Raw genomic sequence first — 20,936 nt, 5'->3', positions numbered from 1 at the left:
AGGAAGTGACTCCCAAACAGGTCAAGAAATGTTAGGATTATAATTTACACTGTAAATAATAAGAAAATCCCCAAATCATTATATCAGCATATTCATTTATTTCTCCCAAAATGTCATTATAGAAAGTTTGAATACATTTGATCAAAGACATCTTTAAGGTGCAGCATCCTAAATGTTAACACCGCTAAAATATTATCACCAAATGGTTGGGACATCATGTTAATAATTTATGTCAAAGAAAGGAATATAAACCACTCTTAATAATGTGAATGTCAATAATTTATTTAGATATTCAGCAGTCATCAAAGTAAAGAGACACCACTGATGATGCGGAGAATCAAATGTATGATATGAACATGATGTTTTCAGGTGGGTCAGCAGAGTAACACAGGGGTTAAAGTGGGATGAAGCAATTCATGAGTCAAAGCTTTTTTATTTCATGTGACTCGTCTGCAGTGGGACGACATTTAGAAGATCATTTCAAAATAGCTTCAAAATTACAATTACAAACTCGACACCAGGTCCTTAGAAAACAGTTCCATATTTATTGCAAAATATTTTTGTACAGAATACAACTGAAAAAACACCAACAGAGGAGGAATGGACAGTAAGGCCAACATCAGAACTCCAAGAGCTGAACTGTACAAACACCAATAGTAACGTTTGCTGCTTTTATTGTGTGTTTATACATAAATTGTATCCAGCCGTTGCAGCAGCCTCTTTAAGGGGAAGGGAAAAAAAGAACTCAAAAGTTTTCCCCCTTTTTCTAAAACATTATTGCCTTTTGCCTGTGAATCCATCATCTTAGAACACCAGTGGACAGATCCTTAAAATGGTGCCAGTTCTGTAAGAAACTCGTTGCTCGATTGATGTCTCACAAAACATAAATATCTATATATATCTATAGATATATATCTATAGATATATATATACTTGTAAATAGCTGCAAACAATATGGGATTGATCATATTTTGGAAGTGAGCGTAGGGTCACCTGTCATAGAGAGCATGAGGATGTTGGGAGCACAACAGCTAACGCCATTAGCTCAGCCGCTAATGTCAGTACTGTAACCAGGTGTGCAGAGTTTTGTAACAAAACATTGACGTTTAAAGTTTGCTTTTAGTTTACTTCACACTGCCGGAGTTACAGAACCCTCGCTTGAGCTTAGCAGGGGGTTTTTTTTAAGATAAATTCGGGCGTACATGCCCATGCACATCCTCATGCTATTTGGCACTGATGTAAAAGTTCTTTCCTCAAAATAAACCTTGTGGTAAACACATGACTCCTTCTCCTTAACCTTTTCTTTTACACATAAAAAGGCAGAGTGAGACAGGATACATTTTTTCCCCCTCGACATTCAAATGTACATCTTTAACATTGGCTCTCCCAAAGTTTGGGATCTAACAAAGACCAAAAAGAAAATACAAAAACTCCTGTCTGCTGGAGTTCATTATAGAAAATTCAAATTAAATAAATGATTAAAATACACATTTTTTTTTCATATGCATAAGCCCTTCAAGAAAACACACCAAGACAGAAAGGATGAGGATGATGTACAATCCATTACTCCAGAGGAGAAAGGAAGGGACCAGGGTTTATACTGAATTAACTCGTCTAAGAACAAGGAACCACAGATGCAACACAACAGTGTCATGTTTTTGCCCTTCTGATTCTCTATCTTACAATACGTCTGGTGGATAAATAACAGAAACTTGAGCGACCTCCTTGAAAGGGTGAGCTTGGTGCTCACATGGGACTCAACATCAGTCATATGACTGACTGACTGAATGACTGACTGACAGACTGAGAGACGGACAGACGGACAGACGGACAGACTAACACAATTCTTTCTGTCCAAAATTAAACAGAGTTAGAGCTGAGTGGTGCTTCTGGGATGTTTTAAGGTAATTTATTTTGTATTGTTTTGAAGTAGAATGCAGTTCTGTTGCAGAAACTCATCTGCAAACATTCAATTCACTAATGAGAGAAAACAATAGTTATGGGTTGATAAAAAGGTTTTTTTCCATCACCTATAGGGTTAGTTATCAATGACCTTTTCCTTCAGTGACCCTCCACCAAAATGATCTGACAAACTGTTTGTGTGTGTGTCTGTGTGTGTGTGTGTGTGTGTGTGTTGGGAGGGGGGGTCTTTAACCTTTCATGGATATCACAAGTGCTTTCAATAATTTGATACCCTGAGTAGAGGACATAGGCTTGGGGTGAATTTCAGTAGAAACAATAATATTTTTTGCCAAGCAAACACCAACTGAGAAAAGGACATTACCAAGTAAAACCACCTGACACACATAAATAAAAACCTGCACTTATCGGTACATTAAAAACCACAAATGTAACCAGAGAGAAATAAAAACAACGACAACGACGACAAATCACCCATGACGACACAGTCATTTTCAGCTTTACAATATGCATATACTCATGCATATATAGTGTGTATTTCCCCTTGCATACAGGCGAGTGGTTGGGGAATATAAAGAGAGCCTTTAGTTATACCAACTCCCTCTGCAGAGACTAACACTGATTATTAAGCGATTGATACAAATGAGAGCAAACAAATTCACAGGACAGGCCGAGGCGGCACGGACACGGGGCTGACTCTGTGCAGCTTTGTAAACAGAAGGGGCCAGACAGCCAGAGAGGATGATGGGTAACAGACATCCACTTAAAGCAGCAAAGATAGGACAGATTACAGGTGGTGGTAAAGAAGATGCTGAGGGCCTTTTTCTCCCAGCTTCGCATTGTCTGCTTCCTGTTGAGCTCGACGGATGATCAGTACTGACGGCAAAAAATAAGTGATCGACTTGTTCCTGCCCGTGCTGCTCAGGAGGGAAACTACAGAGAATGTAACAAACGGTGGAAGATGTAACACAGCGTTTCATAGCAAAGCATCATGGGCAGAGTGTGCATTTGAATACGTGTGGTGGGCATGAGCAGGAGGGTGCGACAGGCAGATACAGGTCGCTGGATCTTCAAGCGGTAACAGCTGCCCCCTCCCCGCCCAACCCTCACCCATACTTCTTTCCAATCCCCTAACGACATCCTGTTTGGGTCGTGTAAGAGCTACAGAGGAGTTCAGACGAACAACTGGATCCGCTCGCGTATGGTTTGCCGGCAGATGGGGCAGGTCTTGAGCGCAGCGCTGCAGTCGATGCAGGAGGCGTGTCCGCACTGGAAGACCAGCTTGATCTGGTTGTCGATACAGATGGGGCAGGTGATCCGCTCCTCCATCTGCCGGTAGCGGGACTGCAGCTGCTCCAGCAGGTTGTGCTGCTCTGAGTTCTCATTTCCAGGACTGCAGTCTACCTCTGTTTGGTCTGTGTGTGAGTAAAGGATTGAAATGTAAATGTCAATTAAGAACTGGATGTACAGACTAAGACAAAGCTGTAGATTACTGCTTTCTGATGACACCGCCTTGCTCTTTCACTGAGCTACTGGGTCATATATGGCTGGGTACTATGGAAACTATAGTATGACTAAAAAAAATGTCATTAGTGTCTTGCTGTTGAAAAAAAGGTGCTTTAATATACCATCCAAAGCTGTGTCTCACTGATACCTGATCAGGACCAGTGATCACTGCCCTGAAAGTCCTCTCTGCGTTGTTCACATTGTGTCAAACAGCAATGACCATCTTAAAGTATATGTCCGTCGAGCTTTATACCCTATCTCCCCAAGTCAGAGAAGTTTTTCCCATTCATTATCTGCAGTAGTGGCATCAATACAGTTCTCAATCAGTCACTCAGAATCTGTCAAATCTGCTACCACTATGGATTGAACTATTTGGAAAACACTAAAAAATAACATTTCTGGATCCATCCAATTATTTGGATCTGCGCCGAAATTTCTTCCCTGGGCCATGTCCCAGCCCTCCACAAAATTTCATTGAAATCAATTAAGGTGTTTTGGAGTAATCATCCAAACAAAAGAAGATCAAAACTTAAACTCCTTGGCAGAGGTTTAAAACACGATAATGGTGACTTTAAAACTTTAAATCACCAAAGAAAATCTCACGAATGAACATTAAACAATTACAGGACTGAATGCAAAAGTTAAACCTGGTTCAACAGTTCAACATGAAGGACAGTCCATGCAGTTACATTCCAACATAAAAATGCTTAGTCTTACCTTGTCTAATTTTCTTTGTGATTGTGACTTGGCATTTGATGCATTTCTTCATTCGATGGGCGCATTCTGTTTGGAAAAGGACCAGGTCAGCGAAGACACACACATGAACTCTGAAGGCAGGTAAAAATGATAAAAATGAGCTTGTACAGATCCATGTTTCTCAATCACGCACCTTCACAGGCCACGCTGTGCTGGCAGGGGCAGAAGAGAACTAGCAGAGCCAGCTCGGAGCAGATGAGGCATTCGCTGGGCCCAGGTGGCGTGGGAAGAACCAGGTTGGTCATGGTGTTGGGCGTAGTGTGGACCCTCCGGAGGCTTGCACTGCTCAAGCCCTGTCCAGATGTGATGGCCTGCAGACGCTGCAACCTGATAGACAACACAACACTCACTGTAACAACGCATAAAACCCAGCAACATTTTTTACACGTTACATTGTCAATGGAATATACTGTATATGACAAAATATGTATAAAGAATCTGACAACTACCTGTGCTTCTCTGAGAAGCTCTTGATGAGCTGCAGCATTGTGCTGTCAGCCACAAGATCCAGAGGACTCTTGCCCTTGTGGTTGGCATAGTTGATGTCAGACCCTTCCTGTGCTAGAAAACAGGCCAAAGCTGCCCCGACGCTCAGCTCCGTACTCCCCAGAAGACCTGAAGCGTTCAGCTGTGGATAGACACAATGAGGAAGGGAGGAGAGAACGAAAGAGAATTAACAGAAGAAATCGTTTGAGTCAAAACACACGGTCAATAAGACAAAGCACTCATGCAAATGCGGACTTGAAAACTGTGTCAACAACGATGTAAACAACAAAGCGGTCACTGAAATAAAACCAGTGCAATCCAGCGAATGTTGATCCCAAATCTAATCATCACTGATAAATCTCATCTGCTGACTGTGGTCAAAACAGCTCTGAGCACTTAAGTCTGACCACCTTCAAGGCTGTTTGTGTGTGGGTGGATGTGTGTGTGTGGGTGTGGGTGGGTGGATGGATGTGTTTGTGTGGGTGGGTTGTGGACGTGTTTGGCAGGTCCCCAAGACGTTGAGTGGAGCTGCAGTGTTTGCGGTCATGTAGACTAGAAAGGACATTCTTCATCAGTGCAATGATATTAATACTAACTGAGTAATAACAGTATTTATAGTGCAGCACAGATCGGAGAGACAAGGTCTATTAATCATGAAAACCAAACAAGAGCATATGTCTCTCAATAGCAGGAAGGAGGTTTATTTATTATAAAACTCTGATCATCATTACAGTGTGGACACAGTTACAATGTGAACACATTATGTACAAATCCCTTAGCGGGTGTTAAAAGCTGCTCTAATCAATATACTTATATTAACAACAGGTCAGATGACTGCATGTAATAATGAGAGCATGAATCCACAGAGGATTATCAGATCTACGGAGCATCTCTCGGTCATTGGTTTGGTTTTACAGTCCACAACTTTTGCTGTTTGGATTCAGTCTCACCGCTCCCAGCAGCAGGCGAGACTCATGTAAACCTAGTGCACACTACCAGCCTCGCAGATGCTTTTTTCAGAAAAGATGAACAGATCTCAAACTTACTTATATGACTTCAAATTAATGGTATTATAATGCTGCTTTGTGCTATTTGCGCTATAAGGTGATGATGTGTCCCTGATGTGTTGACAGCTCTTTGCTCTGTCTCGAGGTGGAAAAGATAATCAATAATTTCAGTGTAATGTTCGTAAACACCAGTGAAGAGTCACATGCAGCTTCGGTTTCATAAAAGCTCTGCATGCGCATCATCAACATGAACAACTTTATCCTCGCTTGTGATAATAAACATTAGAATTGCCATAGTTTTTTTTTAATGTGTAGCAGTAAAATACCAACAAAGACTAGATGATGTCTGTGCCTGTGGGAATAAATAATACCACACGTCTTCTTTTAAAATCCCTGGATTAATTGGTCTTTTTCTTAGATCACGACATCCTTTGATGAAAAATGGCACAATGTGTGTTTACACTGTACTCAGTTTACTTTAATCAAAAATCTTGACTTGAGGGCCATCTTTGCCATATCAATATAGTCACAGTAAAGATGTTTTCAAACATGGACTGAACTCTGAATAATCTCCTCAATTATCAAGAGGTAATGTTAGAGGCTCTGGACAATATCTGGAGGTTTTGTTGCCAGACATTCTCAGTAGAATCTACAGAGAATACCGCAGGATGTTGAGGATTCACTGTGAGTGTTCGTGATGATTAGGTTTCTATCACACAACAGACGCAATAACAGACAAAAACAAGAGCAATACAATCATCTCAGGAAGAAATGGGGCAATATATGAAGAAGATGCCAAAGAAGACATCAACTTGGAAAAACAGTGTGATTCAAGGGCTTTTCATAGTAAGGACCAACGCCTGTATCAATATCCTGTGATCTCCCCAATGGAATATACACATTATGTCCTGCCTCCTGCATGATCTACTCAGATACTCGTAGAATCTGCTGCATTCTTGATATATGAAACATCTGGAGCCCATTATTCTGACATTTACCAGAGGGCATGTCTGAATAAATACCTACATGCTTTTTTTTGCTTGTGCATCCTTTTAAATCATGTAATTAAAGGTACATTTTATCTCTAAGAAAATAAAATAATTTAATCCATTTGGTTACTTAGCTTTTTGATTCTTTTCTCTTGTTCCCCCAAGAAACAACAAGTTGCTTCTTGCTTACATACCACTGCAGTGCACTCTTATCTGATTACTTTCTCCCCCTAAATTAAGCCCTCTCCGTTATCCTGTTTACACAATACCCTTAAATTAACCATCTCTTTAAGTCTTCCCACCTGACTCACTCCATTCAGTCCATCGTGTACCTGGCAACTAGCTCCTTTATCCTAGATTAAACCCCCAAGACGATAAGCAAATAACACTGACACTCATTCCCTCAGATTCTGTTTACCATTCCCTCCTCATGCTTTATTTGCTTATTTACCGGACTCTTAAGCTGGATTTACCTCCCTAAGACTGTATTATTCCCTCCTCCCAGCTTCAGTCTTGATTTATCGATCTTAGGCGTAAATATATTCCATCTTGACTCTTCTTTGAAAGTTATTTTGTTCTCTTCCTTTCGTAACCGTCTTTATTTAGCCACTGCCTAGTCCCTTAGGATGTGACTTTAGCCCCTTTTTCTTCCTGTGGGTTCTTTTTAAAGATTTGTTATGTCATTTTTAGGTCCCAGCATTACCCAGAATTCAGCATTAATGAGTCATAGGCAACTAATGACTCTTTCCCATTATGAATTGTAATTTAAGTGAATACAGAATAAGGCCTGTTAACATCCGGAAAAAAGAATTAAATTCTTTAAAAACAGAAAAATATGTTTAAACAACAGGTCAACAATATGCTACTTCCCAGCCATCCTGTCGGTTCTCACCCTGCAGTAGAGCGACGTGGAGGAACAGCCCTCACTGCTCTCCTCTGTGCTGCTTGTTCCTACAGTGGGGCTGAGCATAACGTTGGCCAGCTGTGGGCGGAGGAGCGCAACGTGCATGGCCGTGTCGCCGTCCTCGTCCTCCATGTTAACGTCCGCCCCCTCGGCCACCAGAAGCTGCACCAGCTCGGTGTGACCCTGTGTCACTGCCAGCTGCAGTGGCGTCTGGTTGCGGTTGTTGCGGATGTTGATGTCGCAGCGTCCCTGTGGAAGAGGTGGTATGGAATAAGAGATATTGAAATTCCCTACTTAAAACATGTGCCAGAAATTGTAAATGAAAAAAGGCAGTGAAGAAAAGATGTCTGGACATATGAGCTTTAAAGGACTCGGTTTTGCTCCTGTCCTCGGCTCACCTCCTTGACGAGGATCTCAGCAACATCTCTGTGGTTGTTGAGGGCGGCCAGATGCAGTGCGGAGAAGCCATCTTCCTTCTTAACGTCCACCAGCTGCCGTGCTCTGCCGAGGATCTTCTCTGTGGCCCTGCCGTCGGGTCAAACAACACAAGACTCAATTAGACAGCTTGCAAAACAGCCCTCATGACTCATGGCCCTAATTAACAACAGTTATATCTAACAGTTGCCCCGGTGCTTTTTACAATCTCCAAAAAAAGCTGCTGAAGGTTACAATTCAACTGTTCGAACGTGATAACCTTTCATGACAGAGGTTAATTCTGCCCCCATCAGTCTGGTATTATTCCCACAATCCTAATCAGACAAAGGGACAGTGACTGCAACCACACAAGTTCAGACAGTACAACAGGAACGTAAACATCTCAGAATACGAAGCTTATCCTGTGTCACAGCGTCCTCGACATGAACTTGGACAGAGATGCAGCTGTTGCAGAACTAGTAACAAGTGGATCTAACAAGTAAACACTGAGACACAACAGGCAGACAGTTGTCACTAAATATAGTCACCTGACCTGACCTCCTGATGAACGACTGTCCGTGGGGACAAGAGCCAGCCCTTTCTGTTGCACTCCTCTAGTGTCCTCTAAGTGTTCCATGTAAATGTTTGCTTTAAACTCTAAATAACAACATATCACTGCCATCTTCGTAGCTTGCCATTATTTTCAGTATTCAACCAGACTGCTATAGAGCAATAAACACCACGTCAACGCATCGCAGCTCAATTCCTGACGCAACTGCGGACATTAGATCAGACATTTTAATCTTAATCTCTTCTCTTACTTAAATGAGATAGTGTCCTGTTTGGCCAAAGGGTAAAAAGGTCAGTTGCAGTGCATCATGAGGCCACAATCAGTAAAGTGAGACTATGAGAACTTTTTTTTCTCTGATTTATGCAACTGGCCGATGCTGCAGTGCGAGGGAGGGCTGCACTGTTGAGCTGTCCTCTGCTCCGTCGCTGAGATTGTTTGATGACGTGTGAAATTGAAGCCGACAGCCTCAGAGGCTGCACAGCAAGCTGCCTCGTCACCATGGAGGCTTCAGTGTGAGGTGACCTAAACTTTCTATGAACATTAGATTTATTTTAGTGTTAGCTCTACTGGAGTTAACTGCTTGTAAACAGTGGTGCTGCACAAATTAAACTATAATTATCTAAATGAAGCAAAAGCATGAACAGCACATAAACAATGCTATTGGTATTCTGCTTAAGGTTCACTTTTTGACTTCCATCACAGAACAGGAAAACAGCTTCTTTCAAATAAATAAAAAACAAGACTATATATTCCATTGTAAGTATGTTATACTTACTTGATTAAACTATCAACTATATGCATTGGAGGAAGACCTGTGCATATAGTTGATATAGTCTACCTGTTATTTGAAATATACCATAAAATGAAAACTCTGCTATGACCCAAATGAATAATATGATATGGTTTTGAAATCACTCATTCACACACACATTCACTCTGATCAGCCTCAGGAGCAGATACAGTTTCAATGTCTTGCTCAAAGACACTTAAACAGACTCCTATGGAGTCAGGATTAGAACAATGAACCTTCCAAGTACAATCTAGACAACCACTCTGCCCCCTGAGCCACACTGCATGATGCAGTACTGAGGACTGGACTGCTGGGTCACATGTGTACTCACATATGGTCACCATAACCTTCATTGAGAATGAAGGCTAAAAGGGAGACACTGTATTGGAGGTCATTGGTACTTGCTATGCAACTCAGAGTGTTGATGTAAGTGTGTGTGTGTGTGTGTGTGTGTGTGTATTGAAATGGGGGAATATTGCTCCTGTATCTGAGTCGTCTCCAACGCACATTAATTAACTTAAAGAGCAGCTCACCCTGGCTGCTCTGGAAAAGCCTCTCAGATTAGATAACAGCCTTGTCAGTTGTCACACTGTGTGCTGTACCCACAACGCCTCACTCCTCTGGATCATTTCCATAATCATTACTCCAGCGTGTTCATGAATATTCCGACCTGGGCTGACGTTTTGAGGCAGTTTTGTGCAAACATGGCTTCGCACAAAACAGCCAGAGGGCATCTTTGGTAGACAGCTAATGACTTTTGTGGAGACTGATGTCATCATTCGGTTATTTTGGGAGTTAACATCACTATTTGCTAGAACTCTGATCAAATCTGAAGAAATGTACCAATTCTATGCCTCTATAAATGGTAATAACATTGAAAATAAAGAATTTTCATTTTGTGTATAATTATAGTTAGTATGTTGTGGAATTAGAAGAAATTATAGGGGGACAAAGTGCTTCTGGTGAAAGTGAGGAGATAGCAAAGCTGCATTGAGTAGTTGAGATTACAGGAAAAGAGGGAGAAATCCAGCCAAGTAAACTTACAGTAAACAGACTAACCATCCTCTACATCCATTTGCTTTTCCTCTGTGAAGTCGGGAAAAAATCTGGCCGCTTGCCTCGTTTCATTTCTTTCCCAGGACTGTTAGCGAACTTGGCCTCTAGACCCTTTTTTCCATTTCCCCACAATAAATACATAGTCTAATAAACAGAACAGTTTCAACTTTCTGTCAGAAAAAACTACAGAGGGTCACAGCTGCTGACAGGAGATCCAGAGTAGTATGAGGTCAGACATAAAATATATACTTTATGGATGGTCTTTCTACCTTTAAAGCTGAGGAGTGTAAAGCAACCATCTATTTAGGCAGCGCAGGAAGAAAAAAACAGGCAGAGGAACAAATCATCCCTAAACCCCTTAAAAATACTATTAATCTGTAATTCACTCTACAGAGTTAAATTAACCCTCAATCTAAAGTCTTGATGGATTCAACTGCAGATTATGGTTTGTATTAAAGCCAAAACAAACTAGGAAAACACACAGCAACTCCACTGCACCTGGACTGTATCAGTGTAATGTGAGGCCGGCTTGATGATATATGAATGAACTGCTGAACCAAGCTGATCCTGAACACTGTAAATCCTCTGAGGTTCTACTTTTGGCTCGGCGGCCGATGTCAGGCTAAATGAATGCTGGGGAGCGTGGCCTAAACTCAGCACCGCACATATGACACAAGCCAGAACAGATTGGACGTTAAATAAATGACAGTCCACTGCGGCCTCCATTCCCTTCCTTTTTCCTCTCTCACAGTTATTCCCTGCCGAATGTATTTCCGGCTCTGTCCGACATTCGCACATGTGCTCATGCACGAGGCTGTCCCGAGATTGTATTTTTTGTGGGATCATTTCTAGGAGGGTGGCTGACAGTAGTAGTGATGAGGACATGTAGGTCACTGGAAGTAGAAGTCAGGAGGTCAGATTCTTTACAGCTTTCTTACACGTGTGTGACTCATTTTTACCAGAGTTTAGTATTTGACAGATTGCGCACGTTGAGTGGAGGGTCTGCAAGCAAATGGACCAACTATGGTAATCTTCTCTGTTGACGAGGACAGCAATCCCTTACTATTTGGAATTTAAACTTCCAAGATATTATGCATCAAATTACATAAAAGACCTTAAACGTCTCAGACTGAAACCTTTTATATTATATTAAGAGGTATTATGAGGCAGATGTATTCCTTATTCTTCGTTTCCTTCATGGCTCCTTGGCCAGGGACAATTCTTCATTACAGGGCTATGTTGTAAGTTGGGAAGGAAAGTCCATATCAGGTAAAAAAAAGCCCTGGAGCCAAGGACCAGACCAGTCAGGCGGACTCTGTACAAATAAAAAATATCAACAAGAAATCCCTCAAGCTTTTAAGAAGACTTAGTATTTTACTTATTTTTTGAAAAAGGTATAAGAAAAGATATTGAATTCTGTATCGAGAGCTTCGCAAGTGTTGTGAATAAAGTACCTGTTGATGCATTGTACAGTAATGGTACAGTGAGGAAATTAACATGCTGAATCAATTCACCTCTTGTCAGTTGCAGTCATGCATATATAATCAATGATGATGTCTGAACAGTTATTTGATGACGCACATTGCAAACAGTCAATAATTATATCTAAGACAAACTGAACAGGCTGGTTTAAAATGACGGGTCATGGGATTGGAAAATGTATGTATTACATAACTTGTACACCACTAAATTTATCAATAACATGATTTTATAACATAGACACAGTACTAATGAGAACTGTTTTTTTTTTTTTTTTTTTTAAAAAGGTAACCAACCGTGTTTATTTTTTTTCAGGGTGTGTTGGAGCTGATGTGAAAAAATGCACAGAAGCACACACTGATACATTCAATAGGAGCCAGACATAACAGTTGTGTTTTGGGAAACAAACCTTATCATTGTGAGAATGTTCAGTTATCTACTGCGTTTTTCAGCCAGGCTGGGTCAGTGCCCTCGTTGAGGATCAGCGTAAATCAGCGTAAAATCCACACTGTCAGAAGACAATGCACCTTGGGGCTTGTTACACAAGTGTGTAAGAATTTGTTACAGACTGTTAAGAATTTGTTTTGATTTTTAGATTTCTTATCCACTCAAGGATTCCAAAACTGCATTGCCGAGAAATAGCTGGACTAAATGTATTTTGGGAGAACATTTGAAGGACAGGTCAACGTGTTGGGTGCAAAAGTAAAGGTTGCTACATTTTTACCGGATATTGACCGCCAGCCTGCTGACACCCGCAGAAGCTGTGTGGGAGATGAGCTCCCCATTTGTACTGATAGTGCAGAGAGCTGACCTTTGAGTCCTCATTCAAACACGCAGGAGAGATTCCCACAAAAGCCCATAGCAATCAGTTCCAGTGCTCACATTAGACGCAGGCATATGCAAGAGAACAACTGAGCTTATAATTAAGAAAAAGACATGAGCCTATTTACTAAGTTTCATTGTTAATCTCTACCAAAGCCACAAAGACTGAAAGTTAAAGCCTTTAAAAAAGTATACCATAAGATCCAGTCCTGGATATTAGCTCCAAGGGAACTTCAATTGTGTTAAGTGTTTGACAAAATACGCTAGCTTCTTGAAAAATGGATAGTCAATTCGTTTTGACTTTGGTTGTTGATCACTTATTTTCACTTCGTCTACTACGTGTGGCATGTGGATCCATGCCTGAGCTTAAAAAGTTGGTATTTTTGATTCTGTCTTTTATTTCTACTCACAGTTTGTTTCCTTTTAGAGCAGCATGGTGCAGGAGGTTGAAGCCTCTGTGGTTCTGCTGAGTGAAGTCAATGCTGGGCACCAAAACCAGGATCTCAATGATTTGGCGGAAATCTTTCGCAATGGCGTCGTGAAGAGGCGTGTCGCCATATGAATCCTGATTGGGGAGGGGGAAAGAAAGGTTGTTTAATACATTAAAATAGGTGCTGCAGGTTTACAGACCTTTTCTTAATAAATGCTTAACAAAATGCCCCCCAAAAAAAGATCACAATTTTGTTATAACGGCAATTATATGAATTACAGTAACTTAACCCGACTTGAGCATCATTAACCTCAACAGAATAATATCCTGTAATTCAAAAAGGTGCTAATTAGGAAACTTAAATGAATTTAGTCTCTAAATAGACACTGCACACAAACAATTTCTGTGCCGACGTGTCTTTTGGCTGAGTAGCTACACAACTCAAGCAGAAAAAGAAGAGTTATGAATTCAGGGCCTGGTTGCAGGCATGTAAGACAAAATGCCCTAAAAGAGAAACTAAACTGCCTTAATGAGGCTGAGGGATGGAGTGAAACAGGGCCACAGTCAACACCATAAATTCATGTGTGTTTACAACTGCTTGAAAAAAGCAATGCATGAGTGGTTTACGACATGTGTCACATAAATGACTGACACTGGCACAGAAGCTTGTTTATTGCTGCCCAGATGTACACTCAGTGGTTTACGCTCAATCTCTGGCTAAACGTCACTCTCTTTCCAGTCCCAGTGAGCCAGAGAGGAGTGGGACAAAGGTTTGCTCTCTTATCACAAATGACTCAAAAGTGAACAAACATTTCATGAGGTCATGTTTACAAAGACAATCATTTGATGGCCTTTACATACTGCACCAGCAAAGACTGGTTTTTACTTGTACTTAGTGCCTCAGTGCAGAATTAATCAACACTATCACGACATTTATAGTTAAATAAAATAAACAAAAGAAAAGAATAATACAAACACCGCAACAGCACTGAGCCACAAAAATGTAATTGAAAAAACATGTTTTAAGAGGCCATCAGGACCTTGACCTTTGACCACCTAAATCTAGACAGTTAATGTGTGTCCAACTGAACCTTTGTGCCAAAATTGAAGAATTCTCTTGAGCTGTTCCTATGAATTCACATACACAAGGCAAAACAGGTGTTTTGGCACTGACCTTTCAACACAAAATTCTTATCTGGTCATCCATGAGTACTACATAAGGATGGACAACCCGCAAACAGAATGCCTGAACAAATCTGATCCAAACGTTTAAATGGAGGAAGCATCAAGCATTAAGCATCCTAAATCCTCTCACCTGGAGATTGACGTCAGCTGAATGTTCAGTCAGCACCCGCACCACATCAGTGAAACCCTTGTTGACAGCGATGTGGAGCGCCGTGCACATGGAGTTGTTCAGGAGGTTGACGTTTGCACCCTTGCTCAACAGCAACCGAGCGATCTCTGCCTGATTACTACACAAAAAGACAAACACAAACAGATTAATCCTCATTGTTCTTCATTTACGGTGAGTGATTCAACCTGTCCAAACAGTGTTTTGAATTAAGGTAATTTAAAGCAGTTTATAAAAAAAACTTGCACGTTTGTTCTGTAAACCTACCAAGCGCCACACAAAGCCCCGGGGTTGCGTGCTAAGGCGGACATTTTGTTTGTATGGTGCATTACAAAGTTATTCTGAACAAGTAAAATTCCCACGGAGATTTTATCAGATGCTGAGTTTCTGAGAATGTGTTAATCTTGTGAGGAGGACAGGAGATATTGCTGACTGATTAGGCAACACTTAAGTGCTGTCCCTGGTGTAAATGGATTATCACATAACATGGTAGGAGTTGAACAACTGCGAGTGTGTGTCTGTGTGTTACCATTGCAGTTTTGTATTCTGAAAAAACATGTATAAAAAAAGCTGAGCATACAGTATGTGTGTGTGTCCTCCTCACCCAAAGGCAGTGTAGTGCAATGCCGTGTCTCCATCTTCATCCTTGACCTCGACGGAGCTGTTGGCCTGCAGCAGGGCCTTCACCACCTCCATGTGGCCTTGGTGAGCAGCGACCTGCAGTGCAGTCTTGCCCTGGTTCTTTATATCCACCTGCCAGAGACACAAACGTGGTCGAAGATTCATTTCAGACGAGGGCGGCTCAGACACTAACAGAGCTGAGCACAGACCGGCTGGAGATAATCTGAGCATGAACAGCCAGCAGCGTCATACACATGATACATAATCTGAGCATGTTGTGTAACCATTAACATGGAGATGCAGAAATGCAGTTGAGAACACAAGTGCAATTTACTCTGATTTCATTTTGCAACAAGATATTACTTTTCTTACACATTTTTAAATAGAAACACATCTCATAAAATGTGTTTTTATAACTGTCATATTACAATGTAATTCCAGTAAATATTTGTTATGGTGGCTGTTGAAAAAGAAAACTTTACCCCTCCCATATTTTCCTATTATCGTTACTATTCAACCTCAGTCTTGACTAAACAAGCCGATGAAATAATGAGAATCAGTTTCATAAATTATTAATGGACACAGTTATCCTCATCATGTCCAGTACTAAATAATTCATCTAATTTCCATATTTATAGGTGTACATATCATAAATTAACAACCCAAAAAAAACGATAAACTATTGACTCTTGTGTGTGTAAATTGTATTATATGGGAGTCCATGACCTAGGAGAGTGATAAAATGTACAGCACCATATTCACAACTATGGAGAGAGAACTGATTCAACCAACGTTTCGGTGCTGGGTTGTTGGAGAGGTGTGCAATGTGAACATTGTAATTTATTTCAGTTTTTTCTTTATCTGATAGAGCCAGTATATCCTGTGTTAAAAAAGTTACTATGTCCCCCTAAATTCCCCGCCCCCCGTCTTGGGGTCCTGGTGGAAGGAGCTCTTGGAACGGGCAGTGGACTGCAGCAAAGAGAAGGGAGTGCTGCACTAACCTTGTCAGGATATTTCTGCACCAATTCCCTCACTTTGTTGGCACTGCCATGTGCTGCCTCAATGACCAAGCGGCTGGGATTGTCCTGCTCTGTAGACTGAGACAGCAGCTTCTCCAACACTGAGATGACAGTACCTGCACACAGAGGTAGTCAGATGGAGAGGAGATGGGATAAAAGGAGAAGAAAAGGGGAGAGAGAAGAGTGAAAAAGTGATTAACTAACTTAATCAGTCTAATTGGAACAACATGATTAGAAATATTGCCACAAAGACTTGCAGCGACCAAAACAGCACAACAAATGCACACTGGTTAATCGTTCAAGGCTGAGCCAAATGCAAAAACCACAGGAATGAGTCAAAATGTCCCCCCCATGCAGAGCAATTGGACCACACACATGCACACACATCACTCTGTTGACAAGCTCCCATCTGCTGAGGTGAACACATGCACAGGAAAGGTTTAGTCATGATTAAGAGACCGCTAAGAAGTTCTGACATGATGACAAATGTCTGCTGTGCAGCCAAAGCATCTCACTGTCAACATGCAGGATCATGACTATCACAGAGAAGAACATTTCAACAAATGGACACCCGTTCCACCGGTCGCTGGAAAAAGACACAGAAGCAGCCTGTTTGTGAAAGCATGCATTAGATGAAGGAAGAGTAGAGATGAAGGAAGATGAGTGAATGCATGCAGAAGGTAAAGCCGAAGCTGGAGTGTAACAGATGAGCCCCATCGTCCCGGCAGAGGTCTTACTTCCAGATTCGTTGGGGTTCTCGGCCGTCATGAGGTTGGCGTCCACCTCTACAGGCTGGGCCGAGAGGCATGCTGGATTGAACGTCCATGTCTGAGTTCCGAATGCCACCCGAAGGTCACCATCAGCATATACTTTCAACACCTTCCCGACCTGGCCAAGCACCTAGGACAGAAAACAGTAAGTGAGGTGGATGGGGCACGGGCGGTGAGACAGGGACCAAGAAAAAAAAAATATGGAAAAACGAATCAAGCAGAAACTACTTCTTTCTACACCTCTTCAATTTTAGGCAAATAACCAGGCTATAATCATGGAAACAAATGTTTTCTGTTTAATTTTGAGTTAGTACACTAAACATTCAGGAATGAAATACTAAATCTTACTATGTATGGTTCATTACTGCTTACAAAGACATTTTTGAATATCAAAACCTGTAATGGTGCATTATTCCTGCAGCAAAATTGCAATTATTTGTATAACTGTTTTTCAATCACCAGTGTGCTGTGTCTATCTGAATGTGAAATTGTAATGAATCGTCTCTAATCTGAAGTATTGTCGAATCAGTCATGCTGTGTTCAAATGCTGGAGTTATCAGGTGAAATGAGCATACAGGAGCCATGCTGTCTGTCCACTCTCCATGGCCAGCCTGCAGTCTCTTCACACTCTCCATGTCCTCCAACACTCGGACTTGTTCCCCGACTCCAAACGTGTTCACCTGGGAGAAAGACAGACGGACAAACTATTGACACATTGACAAAGTTGAGGAGCTATTCAAATCAACTGAAGATGTACTGATTGGGTAACTACACTCTGTCTCTATCCTCTAGTAGAAACTTATCTGTACCTTGGTCAGGGCCCCGGGATGGAAAGTCCAGCGGATGTTGTTGCTGTACTGGACTCTGACATCTCCTCGGTCAGTGATTCTGTGGACAGTCCCGATCCGACAAATGTACTGCAAACACAAATAGACGCTTTCACCCTGGGTGTCCCTCTCTGCATGTCTGTGACCTTAATGTTCCCTTTAGCAGCTGTGATTTGAGAGTTGGATGTTCTGTTTCTGTTCACTCCACTGCACGCCAACATCAAACTGAGCTACTTATATAATACAGATATTCTATATACAAAGTTCAAAAGCCATGTGTGAGGCCATGTTTTCCTAAAGCACAAAAAATACATGCATGCACTCAGTTTATTAAGTTGTTTGAAAAACAGGTATAAACGGTCTGAATTTAACAGGTTTAAATGATACAAATTGTGGTCACTTGCATTAGGTTTGTTTTATGTATTATCTCCACCAAGGAGGTTATGTTTTCATCCCTGTTGGTTTGTATTGTTGGTTGGTTTGTATGATTGTGAGCAAGATCACACAAAAACAACAAAACAGATTTCCACAAAACTTGGTTGAAGGATGTGGTATGGGTCAGGGAAGAACTCAACTAAATGTTGGTGTGCATCGGGGTCAGAGGACCGATTGAGTTTTTCATTTTTTTTTATCAGTTTAACATTGCCAAATGGTGCATTTTTCAACATTAAAGTATATGAGTATGTAAAATTTAGAGCAGCTAGATCGAACTTAAGGGCACTGTACTGAGTACCATTCTAGTCCTTGAGATCTGTCTCAAACTTCGCTGGGATAATTTGGATGGCAAACTGAATTGAGTGAATACAGTTTACAATGGCAAACAAACTAATGAATTAAGAGTCTGAATACATGCAATTGGCACTTTTATTTTTATATCTATAAACACAATTTCACTGTGTCATGATGAGCTCCTGAGTTTAGATAGGAGGGCAGAAATGGCAGATTAATCCATTTAAAATGAAATCTACAATCAAGTGTGACAAAAGTGAAGGGGTCTGAATACTTTGCTGAAGCCACTGTACACTTTGTACTTGTGCATTAAAGAACAGTTCAATAGGGACTTATGTGACGCGGTCAATTGGTTTGTCTGAATCAGGGGTGTCAAAACTACGGCCCGCGGGCCATCTGCGGCCCGCCATCCATTTTAAATTGGCCCGCCTAAAAAAAAAAATTAAATCAAAAAAAATATATATATAATTTTTTTATTCTTAAACTAACAATTTAGTAGCACTTTAATGGCACTTAATTATAGCACTTTGTAGTTTAGCTCTATATTTTTCTATATGTGGCCCTCGGGATAAAAAGTTTGGACACCCCTGGTCTGAATTGTTTTATTTGTCTTGGTGTCTCGAAGGAAACAGTTTAGTACCTCTGCCATTTTTGGGTTCCACCCTCCGTGGCCCTCCTGCATCTGTCGAAGGATGTCCACCTCCAAGAGACACTTGACCTTGTCTCCCTGCTGGAAGGAGTGGCCATCAGCACTCTCCTGGCGCTGCAGCTCTGCGTGCTCTCCTGGATGGACAAATGTCAGCATCAAACTCAGACCCCCACTCATGGGTACTTTTCAAAACTAAGAACAACAATCGTCTGAGTTTAAAAAATGTATTTATCGGGTTGTTGTCTCAAGACATGCAGGGATTAAAAAAATGTCAGCAGTGCAAACTTAATTAAAATTCAATAAAATTCAATAGAATAAAATTTAAAGAAATAGACTTACCGAGCTTTGGTAGGTGGTCTTTGTAAAAGAAACCTCCTTGGCCGTCAGACACGTATTTCAGGTCTACCTTGCCCTTATGGCCCATTCGGTAGACATTGGTGGTGCCGTTAGACCAGGTGACACTGGCCACGCTGCGACCAGACTCTGTATCCCAGCCACGAATATCCACTACCTTCCCAACCTTACCCTCCCCGCCTAAACACATAAATGCACACAGATAAATATGCAAGAACCAATAACATATCAGCTTGTTATGGAAAAACATGGTTAGAGAAAGATAAAGTGGATTTTGTTATGTTTGTGAGAACATTTCAACAGAGTGAACAAGCAATGACACAAACAATATTTACACATCAGGTAAGAATGGAAGACAGAGACATGTGTGACAAATGAGATGACACAGAGAAATATGCCTAAGTCACTCATCAGTCATGTTACCTACAACACAGCTACCCTTCTCACACATGTGAGGGATCCCTCACATGTGGCTCTCTCTGAGGTTTCTACATATTTTTACCCTGTTAAAAGGTTTTTTTGTAGTTTTTCCTTACTCTTGCTGAGGGTAGAGGACAGAGGATGTCACACCCTGTTAAAGCCCTATGAGATGAATTGTAATTTGTGAATATGGGCTATACAAATAAAATTTGATTGATTGATTGACATCAAAACTACAAAAACATCAAAAAGAAAAATCAGAATTAGAATCACCATTAAACAATAACATAGTTCCAAGCCACATTATTAGTGTCTATGCTGTTTCAAAGGATGGTTTGAGATCCATACATCAGGTTTTAATGAGGAGAACCCTGAAGTCACTGAAGTCCTCAAGCTGCCTCAGTAACCACACCAACTAATCCAGTGACCCGTAAAACTACATAATGGGATGGGGGTTTGTGAGAATCCTCAGAGCGCCCAGAGCGACTGCACTTATCTCAAACGCCATTGAGCCTGATGAGTGACTTGACCCAACCCCGGGGTGTTGATTTTCAAAGACACTGACGGGACATTTTGACTCATTCGCTCCAGCCCAGAAAAGGGAGCATTACTATTCTATATCAGAGAAAACAATGACCCAAGACCAGGAATCATTAAGACATATTAACATTCTCACTATCCCTAAAGGGAACATTCAAGGGTTTAAATTTAGTCATCTGATGTGGAAGATTGTTTTTTTTTAAACAATTTCCAACATCACCATGTGTGGGCTGTTTGTATCTGATAGGCGACCAATTTTTTCAAAACACTGCAGACTCACAGCTTATCACATGATAAAAAAATGCAGACGAAAACATAATTCAAGGCAAGAAATATTTTCTCCAGTCTCTGCCTTCTTATTACTTGCACCGCAGACAATAGTGACTAAATTAAGGGGGTTCTAGGTTTGTCCAACTTAACAGGTCTGAACATAGTAAACAAGGAAACACTGGCACATCTGTGGAACAGACTCAAATAAGTCACTGGCAATATAAGTGCATGCAGACACATACTAATTGAACATTTC

The 20,936-nt window shown here is 41.1% G+C and overlaps 1 protein-coding gene across 4 annotated transcripts in view; it reads right to left on the bottom strand.

Moving 5' to 3' along the window:
- Positions 1-522: 522 nt before the first annotated feature.
- The window catches only part of mib2 (MIB E3 ubiquitin protein ligase 2), a 41,150-nt gene continuing 20,736 nt past the window's right edge, over positions 523-20,936 (bottom strand). For all 4 annotated transcript variants that reach the window (XM_062392454.1, XM_062392453.1, XM_062392452.1 and 1 more), the window contains exons 5-19: positions 19,436-19,630; positions 19,088-19,230; positions 17,701-17,808; positions 17,467-17,571; positions 16,859-17,021; positions 16,104-16,237; positions 15,086-15,234; positions 14,446-14,602; positions 13,111-13,265; positions 7,967-8,093; positions 7,557-7,817; positions 4,632-4,810; positions 4,316-4,509; positions 4,144-4,209; positions 523-3,335 (exon numbers count right to left, since the gene is read on the bottom strand). In XM_062392454.1, the coding sequence (XP_062248438.1) occupies positions 3,094-3,335; positions 4,144-4,209; positions 4,316-4,509; positions 4,632-4,810; positions 7,557-7,817; positions 7,967-8,093; positions 13,111-13,265; positions 14,446-14,602; positions 15,086-15,234; positions 16,104-16,237; positions 16,859-17,021; positions 17,467-17,571; positions 17,701-17,808; positions 19,088-19,230; positions 19,436-19,630 (2,378 nt within the window). In that variant the 3' untranslated portion in view covers positions 523-3,093. The remainder of the gene's footprint in view (positions 3,336-4,143; positions 4,210-4,315; positions 4,510-4,631; positions 4,811-7,556; positions 7,818-7,966; positions 8,094-13,110; positions 13,266-14,445; positions 14,603-15,085; positions 15,235-16,103; positions 16,238-16,858; positions 17,022-17,466; positions 17,572-17,700; positions 17,809-19,087; positions 19,231-19,435; positions 19,631-20,936) is intronic.

This window comes from Platichthys flesus, chromosome 7, assembly GCF_949316205.1.
Source record: "Platichthys flesus chromosome 7, fPlaFle2.1, whole genome shotgun sequence".
Taxonomy (NCBI): domain Eukaryota; kingdom Metazoa; phylum Chordata; class Actinopteri; order Pleuronectiformes; family Pleuronectidae; genus Platichthys; species Platichthys flesus.
The sequence above is the reverse complement of the archived record's forward strand: the minus strand, read 5'-3'. Positions and strand labels throughout refer to the sequence as shown.